The 11,732-nt window shown below is 36.6% G+C and overlaps 1 protein-coding gene across 2 annotated transcripts; it reads left to right on the top strand.

Moving 5' to 3' along the window:
- Positions 1-4,260: 4,260 nt before the first annotated feature.
- On the top strand, positions 4,261-11,697 carry LOC132796554 (phospholipid-transporting ATPase ABCA3). 2 transcript variants are annotated; one of them, XM_060807760.1, is made up of 7 exons: positions 4,261-5,452; positions 6,098-6,912; positions 7,583-7,920; positions 7,976-8,182; positions 8,729-9,116; positions 9,897-10,637; positions 11,384-11,697. In XM_060807760.1, the coding sequence occupies exons 1-7, from the start codon at positions 4,388-4,390 to the stop codon at positions 11,583-11,585; spliced, it is 3,756 nt and encodes a 1,251-aa protein (XP_060663743.1). In that variant the 5' UTR covers positions 4,261-4,387; the 3' UTR covers positions 11,586-11,697. The 2 variants fall into 2 exon arrangements, with proteins under 2 accessions (XP_060663743.1, XP_060663742.1); XM_060807759.1 differs by having other exon boundaries at positions 7,976-8,299; positions 11,384-11,696.
- The last annotated feature ends 35 nt before the right edge of the window (positions 11,698-11,732 follow it).

The following is an 11,732-nucleotide window of genomic DNA, read 5'->3' as shown; positions in this document are numbered from 1 at the left end:
GACCAAAATATTTGCCAAAGTTCGTGGAGCGCACCAAAAAAAAAAGTCAACAAAACCAACAACAAGCGAGAGAGAGAGAAGGAGACTGGAAAAGAGTGTAAGAGAGCGGAATGTGTGTGTGTGTGAGTGCCAAGAAATCAAAGTGGAGCGGATATATTAGACAGACCAAAGAGGCCAGCAGCAATCGGACAGATCGGCAGCTTTAGCTGTACATGTCTGTGTATGCACATATTAACGTCACACCCACAACACACACACACCCGCACACACAAGCTCTACTCACATGACGCTTGAACCAACTATGTCTATATATTTGCCATCTCTCATTTCGGTTTGTGGCCCAATAAGCACAAAGACAAGCATCCATAAAGTACACACACACACACACATGCAACCTTTCACACACTCACACACACATACGCTCACACTTACATATAGTTGTCCATGTCGATATCGTTTTTGGACACTAATATTTGCCAAGCGTAAAGTAATAAAATATTTCTTCGGTCAATAAATGCAATTGAATGTGAAAAGAGGCAGCGACCAGTCAAAATACCAACAAATATGCCAAAATACGAAAATATAAAAAATAGTCTAGTCGCGGCGTGATTGACTTCCAGAATACCCTAGAAAATCCTAGAAATAATAGAATAATAATAATAATAATAATAATAATAATAATAATAATAATAATAATAATAATAATAATAATAATAATAATAATAATAATAATAATAATAATAATAATAATAATAATAATAATAATAATAATAATAATAATAATAATAATAATAATAAAAATAATAATAATAATAATAAAAATAATAATAATAATAATAACAATAAGAAGAGTAGTATGATATATTATGAATGTATTGCTATATCCATATACCAAATATACCATTTAGTATATTTTAGTATTTTTGCAGTATAGGTTAAGGAATACTACCGCACTGTTGCGGGTATTTATGTAATTTAAAGCAAATAACTAGTTCCCTATGTCTGCCTAAAGCTACCCTACTTTTAATATTGTGCAGGGTATCAAAGGGCAAGACAAGCGACAGATAAAATCGAATACTGCATGCGCTGCAAATATCAATTGAAATTCAATTATTGACCAAGGTATCCGTCGGCATAGATTGGACCCTATTGAAAGCAAAGTGTGAGCATAATACGGGAAGTTGAAATCAATTGGTTGCTAGTAGTATAATAATGATCTGCCAATTGTGGCGCATATGATTCATACAGACTTTTGCTTATCGATTTCCTTTTATTATAGAGATACAATATGATACGATATTCGAGAACCAGCATCATTATTGGTGCCTTAAGTAAATATAGTACATCGATTGTTTGATGTGTAAACTCGACTAGCTCAAAAACGATGGCAAACAAATCGCCATCGTTTTATTGTCATTTGTTGACTTTAGAACGCAATAAAACTGTTATGACAAAGGATGAATAAACGCTCCAACATGCTGCCAAAAATAACATGCAACGAATTCGGTCGCTCGGCAGGCACGACTGAACAATACCCTGTAGTAAAACACTTTGTTTATCGAATGCGAACTCTGTTTGAAATAATGAGTTTTGTTGATTTTATAAAATTCGCATATTAGAAAAGAAATCTAAAATAAAAACTATATTTAAAGATGTTAAATTAAATATTAAATAGTTTGTTTTAAATATTAATATATTATAATTGAAAATAGTTCTAAAAATAAACCATTTGCTCTTCAAATGCAATTTTAATAAAAAATATTTCATAATTATAAACATAATTTAAAAAAAAAACAGCTCAAACAATCGAAGTATATATTGATTTAAGCTTTTCAAATATTAAAATAAATAAAATTAAAATAGATGAAATAAAGCAAAATTTGCTATATTAAAAATACTTATAAGAAAGTAAAGCAGCTTAAACAATCAAAGTATGATTTAAAATTTTTAAACATTAAAAAAATTTAATTAAATACATAGTTTTATTAATACAAAAAATTTGTTAGGAATATAAAGATAGTAAAGTAATAAAAAAAATATAGATACAAAATTTAATATTCTTTTAAGAACTTGCATACCCCAAGGAAAGTATATTGCGGGGTATAAGCATGCTTCATTGGAAATTGGGGAACCAACTGACCAGCTTTAAACGGATGTAATAGGAAAACGAATGAAGTGAGCGAGAATAAATTGAAAGATACTCAGATAGTATGTTAGTTGAAGCCTTGTTGAGTTGCTAACAAAGCAAGCGACGAAAAGTTTTCAGAGTTCTCTCGTTGTAACGCACGTAAAATGAGCATTCGCAATTATCTGGAGAGATTCATTCTGCTCACTTGGAAGCTGAACAAGACACAATGGAACCGCAAAATTGAGCTACTCTGGCTGGTGTTTGCCCCAACGTTGCTCTGCATCATTGCGGTTGCCATGCGAATGCAGATCGATGTATCGCCAAGATTTAATCATCTTTACGATCCGATTGATCTCGATAAGAGCTGGACGAATTTGATTGACACACTCCTCGAACGGGAAAAGATACGCGCAGAGAGTAATATGAGTAATAATGTGTTTGTTCCGCAATTGGTGATTGCCTGGGCGCCCAAGGATTATAATCTATTTCATAAGATTATCAATTTAACGTCAACGGAATTGCCAAAGATGGAGTTCAAGCATTATGCGTCGTGTGAACAAGTCATCGATGCAATGACCCAAGATTCCTTATTCTCGGGCATTTGTTTCGATAAGAGCATGACTGATAAGAATTTCAATTTTGATGAAAATCGTATCGATGATGATGTGTTGATACCGCACTTTAACTACACCATCATATTCCCGAGTGAGTTGCGCATTTTCAGTGGCAGTTTTCTGGGCAACAATTGGAAGACAATCTACAATGATGATCCCAAGACGAGCATTGTCCGACGCCTCAATAATCCACATAGCGATGGTGATGTTTGCTACGTTCTTGAGGGTTTCATTAAAATACAAAAGGCCATCTCAGAGAATTATCTAAGGATTGCCAGCCAGAAATCGATTCCGAAAATAATTCTGCGTCGCTTTCCCGTCGATGGTCGCGTTCAGGATCCGTTGATGAACTATATTAATCGCGGTCTCCCCTTGCTCATTGTCGTTGGCTATATGTTTCAGGCTCAGATACTTGTCTGGGTTGGTATTACTTTGAATCAACTTGCTTAAGTTGTTAGTTTTAATTTCGTTTTCTCATTTCGTTTAGCAAATTGTGCAGGATAAACAGCAACAGATGCGCCTTTTTCTCATTAACATGAAAATCAGCAACTTTATCCATTTCACTGCCTGGTTCGTCAAGGGTTTAATTTACAGTCTTATCAGCACTTTCTTTGTTACGCTTGTTGTTAAGGTATTGTATAAGTTATTTTCTATTTCTTTTCTTCATTCGTATATTGCTGATCGGACTTTAAAAGCTTATAATGAAAAATAGACTTTATTTAATTATTTTCGTCTTTATTTTATTTTATATTTATTGATTACGATTTACACAGACTCAAATTTTATATTTGTTTAACAATCTCGTATATCTATACATGTAGTTATATATTGAGGAATATACCATACATTCATCTTGGTATATTTATGTAATTTTTCGGTATAGTAGTGAAGTGATGTGGAAATAAAATTCACATATTAGTAATTAGAATATTAACATATATTATCAAACGAATTAAGAAATTAAAACTATATAAAAGTCATGCTTATAAAATACTAAAATGTATATTTGGTATATGTTGTAATATATCGTTATACCAAATGTTAATTTTACCAAATATACTAAATTAATATATAAAAATACTAATATTCACATTTCATATATACTGAAACATAGTATGTATAGCATTATACAAAATGCAATTTTTACGAAATATGCCAAAAATACTAAAAATACTTTGGTATAACGATATACTTCGACATATACCAATAGTTTAGTAGTATATCTTAGTATTAGTATAGTAGTATTAGTATTAGTATATCTTAGTATTTTTGGTATATTCATTTGGTATACTTTAACAATAATAGCAGACGTCTCAATATCGAGCACACCCAATCATAATATTTGATTGAAATAGTATTATTGTTTATATACATTTATAAAACATACCAAAAGTAATATGCTAAATAATTCGCAGGTGCACTGGAACAACGAGCACAGTCTGCTGACACAAACACCGTGGCACATTGTGGTCCTAGTTCTGTTCACCTACAATGTGGCCGGGACGAGTTTCAGCCTGATGATGGCCTCGTTCTTCAAGAACAGCGGACTGGCCATTCGAGTGCTGACCATAGTCTGGCTGCTCACCTACATACCGTTCTTTGTGCTGTGGAACAATCGCGAGCAGGGGGGTGAAGATCATTCGCTATGCATCGCAAGCGTTGCCCAACACTGTGCTCGCGCTCATCTGCGAGGGGGATCATTGAGCGTGAGGTGATCTTCGATAAGAAATGGGTCGATGAGGGCTATGCCTTGGACTCTGCCGGCGATCGCGTTCATGTCTATTCGGGTTCGATCATATTCCTGATCAATGCGCTCGTCTTTTGCGCCATCGGCATCTATATGGATGTGTGGAACACTGGCGAATCAGGCGGGACGCGCAAACGTCACATTCCGGCGCCGACGCACAGTGGTGACTTTACGTTTCAGGATCGTGACGATAGCTTTATGCCGCAGGGCTCACAGGCGGCCGGCATTAAGGCCACCAAGATCTATGAGGTGGAGCCGTCGCATCGCCGCTTCAAGATCAAAATCAAGAAACTGTGCAAACGTTATACGGCCAACAGCCGTGGAGCACTCAACTCCTTCACCTGGAATGTGTACGAGAATGAGGTCACGGTGCTCATGGGCCACAATGGTTGCGGCAAGACGACGCTGCTGAAGATCTTGGCGGGTCTGTTGGAGCCAACGCGTGGCCTGGTCATGATCGCAGATTATAATATACAAACGGAGCGACAAGATGCAACCATGCAATTGGGTTTGGCATTGAGCAATAGTTTTCTGGTGCCCGATTTCACCGTCTCCGATCAGATACGCTTCATTTGTCTGGTCAAAGGCGCCTCCCGGTCGATGGCCACCCAAGAGATCGATCTGTACACACAGCGCTTGCAATTGGAGAACTTCAAGCAAACAAAAGTCAAGAATCTGAGCGCACAACATCGAAGTCTACTTTCCATTGCTTGTGCTTTTGCTGGCGGCAGTCCGATCATACTGATCGATGATCTGCACTGTGATCTCGATTTGCCGACGCATTCGCTCATCTGTGCCCTCATCAACGAGGAGAAATCACGTCGCACCATCATCTTGGTGTCGAACTCGACGGCGCTGGCCAATCATCTGGCCGATCGGTTGGCGATCATGTCCAACGGCGAGCTCAAGTGCACGGGCACCAAGCCCTTTCTGCGCAATATGTACGGTCATGGCTTTCGATTGGTGAGTCTAGTATAGTAGTATAGTATATACAGTATAGTATATCTATATACCAAATATGCAATTGGGTATATTTTTGGAATTTTGTTTTGGTTTATTCATTTTGTTCGGACACGCATTTCAATTGGCTTTCAATAGCTCTGATTTTAGTATTTAGTATATTTATACTCTGTGGTGTATTTTAAGTTCAATACTTTATCGCTATACCAAGTATACATTGAGGTATATTTTTCTATTATTTCGGTACATTTCACTAATAATACCGCATTGTTGTGCTTGTATTAAAAAATGGGCATGAAGTCAATATACCAAATATTACCTTTGGTATATTTTTAGTATATAGTATATATACAGTGATATATTAATGTGACGTATTCTAAAACTAGTACCGCACTGTTTTTCTTTTATTCACAATAGGTAGCGGGTATTGTATAGTCAGGCATACTTGACTGTAGCTTTCCTAAGGTTTTTTTTTTTTATATTCAAATTTCTGCTACTGATCAGTGACCACTTTTCCCTGCCATATACAATTTATGGACCGTGATTCTCAATCTGAAAATCTGTAATCCAGATATTCGTTTTACCAAAATTCACGCTGATCTTCTATAATTGTTACCTTCAAATACCATTTTCAATTCTCTTTTTCAGACACTTGTCAAGGGCAAGTCTTTTGATTTCGAGGCGCTGAGTAATCTCTTGACCAAATATCTTCCAAGTCTAACGATGGAGAGCGACATTGGCTACAAAGTGACGTTTGTGCTGGAGAATAAATACGAGGATAAGTTTTCCGATCTATTCGATGAACTCGAAGACGAGATGGGCAATCTGGATATTGTTAGCTTTCGTTTGCGTGACACATCATTGGACGATATATTTTTGCGCTTCGGTTCCGAGGAGGGCGATATGACACCCGAGCCGGCCACACTGATCGAGGACTATAAACTGGTTGTCGAGGATAGCGACATCAATGTTAAGGCAACGGGAAAGAAATTAATTTTATTGCATTTGTATACATTGCTGTACATGCGTTGGGTCTTCAATAAGCGACAAATACCCATTCAAATTATTTCTATGGCCGCTCTGCTATTTGCCACCACTTGCACATTTTCTGCGGTCTTGATCTATGGCAAAAATTATGAGCTGACATCTTTGTCCTTCAATCTCACACAGTTCAAGTTTATCAATGCATTTGTCGAGATCCTTTCGGAGAATGTCGATGTCCTCGAAATGCAAGAGTTCTTCAACGAGTTGCTCTTCTGGTACGATGGCAACGTAAAGATCGTCAATACCGAGGACATTAACGATTACTATCTGCTGCTGCAGAATGATTTCACCAAAGTAGTGAACTTTAAATACATGTTCGGTGCCTCGTTCAGCAGCGATTTGATAACCGTGTGGTTCAACAACATTCCCTTGCATGCTGCGCCCTTTGGCCTCAATCTGGTGCACAATGTTGTAGCAAGGTAAATATGAAACTCCAAGTAGATAAATTATAATTATAAAGATAAATTAAATTATTATTAGGTGATTAATCAATCAACTCAATTTATAGCTTTACTATATTCAATTTCGTTTTGACTTTTGATTGCTATTATATATGAACTCAGGTCAATAAACAATATTCTATAACGAGAAGCATTCAAAAGATGAAGTTACCGTAGCGACTAACAGTAACGAGCAAAAGTAACGAGTAGCATTCGTAAACTGAAGTAACAGTAGCAAGTAATTAGTGAGATGAAAAGCAACGAGTAATAGTAATGATAACAATAGCGAGTAACAATGCGGAGAATTAATAACGAGTAACAGTAGCGAGTAATAGTAACAGTAACGAGTAACCGTAATGAGTAGCAGTAACGAATAGCATTAATAATAATGACAAGTAACAGTAACGAGTAACGTTCTTAAAATTAAGTAATAGTAGCAAGTAATAAGTGAAAAGAACAACGACGAATAAAAATAGCGATAACAGTAGCGAGTCACAGTGACCAGAATTAGTAAAGTATTTATAACGAGTAATTAAAGGAGTACAAGTAACGATTAGCAGTAATGATTAACAGTACAGAGTAAAATCAACGAGTAACAGCAACGAGTAACATTAACCAGTATTGAGTAACGAGTGATTGCTTTCTGCAGACGCTTCTTTCACGATGAGGCCTCAATTGATGTGGCCCTACGTCCGCTGAAATTTCAAACGGTCGCCAACACGATACCTCAATCGCCGCTCTCGCTGGGCAGCCTGATGGCGATCAATCTCTCGTTTATACTCGGCATAATGTGGGCTGGCCTGGCGGTTAGCACAATACTGGAGCGCACATTCAAGAAACAACAGTTTGTTGCTGGCGTAAAGCTGCACATCTATTGCATAGCTCTGTTGTTCTTCGATATGGTGCGAATTATCGTCATCAGCTTTGTTCTGATTGTGGTTATAGCCTTCTATGCGAGTCCAACGAAACACGACTACTCGCTTTATGGTAAGGACAAAACAACAATTCAATAACAACTATCTTACTCGCTCTGACCTGGCAGGTTGGATCTTTTTGGTGGTGGTTCTGTCAAGCATTTCCATAGTGACATTATCGTACTTTTTGTATGCGATATTCAAGGAACCAAACTATGCATTCATTATCATCTGTCTGTACAATCTGTTGGGTATTATTATATTCACAATCAGTGTGGGCGACGAACTATCCGATATGAATAATATCTATCAACCGCTGATACAATATACATTTGGTGAGATCATCTTTAAGCTGTTATATCTTTACGACTACAAATGGATGTGTCAAGATCCCACGGTGGAGTTTGTATCTCGGGACATTCTAAAGTGTCGCAGTACTCCAAATTGTTGCAGTTAAGTGGCCTCAGCACACAATTTCTATTGATAACTTTTTCTGCACACGAGCAGTGAACGAAAAATGTTTCGCTAGTTTTCCTTCCCATTGAGTTGGGGCTTTCCCAGCAAGTATCACAATCAATTTTTTTCTATACATATTTATCAATGATTCGATTATCTCTTAATTATTTTTAATTCTCTTCTCTTAATAATTTCTATTGCAAACTTTGTATTTAGTTAAAGCTATAAAGATTAAAACTGAACAATTTCCATAAGATATATTATGAGATAGTCAAAAAAAAACATTTTATGTAAGATCTATAAAATGTAAGCAGAAATTTCGAATGATGCTAATACACATTTATTAAAAAATTTTATGGAAGCTCAGTTAAATTTAAACTGCACTTTCAAAAGTTACTAATACAGATTTATTAATGTTTCCACAGTTCAGTACAACTACTTTTCGCGTGAGTATGGAATGATGTTTGATATGTTCATTCTAGCTCTGGGCATTTTTCTACCCTTGCTACTCTTCGTACTCGAGGAGCAATACATGCTGATGACCAACGGCTGCGCTGGCATGCCATTAAAGTGTATGCGTGATCGCAACGAGAGGCGACATCGCCGTCGACAGTGGCGAAAACTGCAACAACATCGCCGCCATCTTGGGAGTGATGGCAACTATTTGGTCGATGAATCGGTGTTGGCCGAGCGACTTCGTGTCGACAAGTTAACCGATCAACAGCGAGCCGAATTGGTTGTTGTCTGTCATGGCTTGGGCAAGAGCTATCGTCGCAAGGCTGTCCTCATACGCATCGATTTGTGCATTGAAAAGTAAGAGATCATTTTAACCATTTAACACTTAATAGCACATTTCAGGTAATTACATATATTAAAATGAATTTCATTATTGCAATTTTGGAATTCATTTATTAATTCTTAAGAACTATTTAATGAACTTGAATGTATTGCATATAACTGCAAATTTTGGATTGGTGCAAAATTGGAAATTCAGCAAAATTTATATTTTTCACAAATTATGTAATGCTTAAAAGCAAATTCAACAGAAGCATATAAAAATGTAGTTTATTTGCTCTAAACTATAAAAATACTTTTACTGCATTGAATACAATTGCAAATTTTGGATTATTGCACAATTAAAAATTTTAATATTTTTCATAAATTATTTCATGTTTAATAGAAAATGCAACACAATTATATAATATTCTGTTTCTTTGGTCTAAATTGAACTTTTAACTTGAATGCATTGCATTTAACTGCTTATTTTAAATTAATGCAAAATTAGGAATTCAACAATTTTAAAATTTTTCATAATATATTATATTTAATGCCTAATAGCAAATTTAACATAATTACATAAAATGGTAATTCTTTTGCTCGAAACTAAAATTTTCAACATTAAAAATAATTCAGCATTTATTTATTTGCTCTAAACTAAACATTTTACTTTATTGCATTGCATTAATAAAATTTGATATTTTTATGAAATATTTATTATCTTTACTACATACGATACTTATTAGCTTACAAAAATAATACACGCTCAACTTTTGTGCAACATTGCAGATAATTGCATCGCCATTTCTCTCTTAGATCGGAGTGCGTTGGCTTATTGGGTTACAATAATACGGGCAAAAGCACTTTAGTCAAGCTGCTTGTGGCCGAAACAATGAAATCGCAAGGCAAACTCTGGATTGGCGGTTACAACATGGACACGCGTCGATCCAAATGCTACTCCCTAATAGGCTACTGCCCACAGATGCAGAATTTTCCAGCGAAATTTACGCCACGCGAACTCATGATCATACACGCCCGTCTGCATGGATTATCGAAAAAAGCGAGCACACAAATCTGCGAGGGATTGGCGCATTTGTTGGGCTTCTTTCAGTGCTATCGGCAATTGATATCGCTCTGCACCACCGGCCAGCAGCGACGCATTGGCTTCGCCTTGGCCATCTTGGGTGATCCGCTGTTAAGCTGCATCGATGGACCGCCCGGTGGCATTGATCCCATTGGCAAGCGTATCTTATACAGCCTAACATCCTATATGCAGCAACGTGGCTGCAGTTTTCTCTACACAAATCTCAGTGCCTCGGACTGTGAGCGCATGTGTCAGCGCACCCCGGTGCTCTTCGATGGTCAGCTGTGGACAATGGGCGCCCAGGAGGAACGCTATCGTTCCGGTTATTTGCTGGAGGTGCTTTTCAAGCGTAAGATCAACATGGATATCACCACCGCACGCTACACTTGGGATCGCATCAATCAGTTTCCGGCATCGCCACACAAAAAACTCGAACTCTTTATGCAAATGAAATTTCCAGACGCAACGCTGCAGTAAGTTTTAGCTTATTATACCCGCTAACCTTAGGGTAGAAGGGTATTACAACTTTTTGCTTACACTAAATCTATGTAAAAGACAGAAGGAGGCATTTCTAATCCCATAACGTATATACATATCTTGATCAGCGTCAACAGACGAAACGATATAGCCATGTCTGTCTGTCTGTTTGTCCTTCTGTCCGAATGAACACCTAGATCTTAGAGACTATAAAAGATACATATACATATATACTTTTTTTCGATAGCACTTGCTATGTTTGCACGCAAATCAAGTTAGTTTTAACAAGCGTAATTTTGAAGCTAGAGAATCCTCAAAATATGATTACGATCAGACACAAAATGTAGAAGTTATTAAAGGAATATTTTTGTATGAATATTTTTTAAAAAACGCCAACTTACTACAGGTCTTAGTTGCTTTGGTTGACAGTCTGGTATATTTTCTACTCTATGAATATTTTGAATATAGACATACCAAATCTTGTTGTCGAGTCGTAGTTGCTTTGGCTGATAATCTGGTATGGTATGTGGTATATTTTGAATATTGTACTATATCAATATACCAAATATTGAAAGTAGTATATTTTTTAGTATATTTGCAGTACATTTTAGAATTGATACCGCACTATTATCCTATTATTCAAAATAAGTATCTTACAGTCGAGCACACTCGACTCTAGCTTTCCTACTTGTTTTAATATAATAATAATTATTCTTTAATACGTGGTATTTGGTCACTGCAGGCATCTGGAGCAGGAGTCCATGTCGTTTTTGCTGTCCAGCGATACGACCAATTTCTCGGAAATCTTTCTCGCCATACGACGCGATGTCTTTGAATTGAACATTGAGGACTTCTACATAACACGCAATGTGGTCAGCGGCATTCATGTGAATCTATTCGATCGCTTGGCATTGCGTTCAGGTCGTGCCACAACTGACAACTGAAGAAGCAGCCCTCAAGAAACATGATTTTTTGTGTTAAACTTATTTTTCTGTAATAATACAATGTTTAAAAAACCGTTACATGTCTGTACTATGTCAGTTAACATGACCATGTTAAGTTTAACAGTGCTTGTCATGCGACTAAAAGCT

The sequence above is a fragment of the Drosophila nasuta genome, chromosome X, assembly GCF_023558535.2.
Source record: "Drosophila nasuta strain 15112-1781.00 chromosome X, ASM2355853v1, whole genome shotgun sequence".
Lineage (NCBI taxonomy): Eukaryota > Metazoa > Arthropoda > Insecta > Diptera > Drosophilidae > Drosophila > Drosophila nasuta.
This window is presented reverse-complemented; position numbering and strand designations above follow the sequence as displayed.

Coding starts and splice junctions, on each gene's coding strand:
- LOC132796554 (XM_060807759.1), top strand. CDS start 4,388: ATGCATCGCAAGCGTTGCCCAACACTGTGCTCGCGCTCATCTGCGAGG. Junction 9,117..9,896: donor ATCGATTTGTGCATTGAAAA/GTAAGAGATCAT, acceptor TTTCTCTCTTAG/ATCGGAGTGCGTTGGCTTAT. Junction 10,638..11,383: donor TTTCCAGACGCAACGCTGCA/GTAAGTTTTAGC, acceptor TGGTCACTGCAG/GCATCTGGAGCAGGAGTCCA.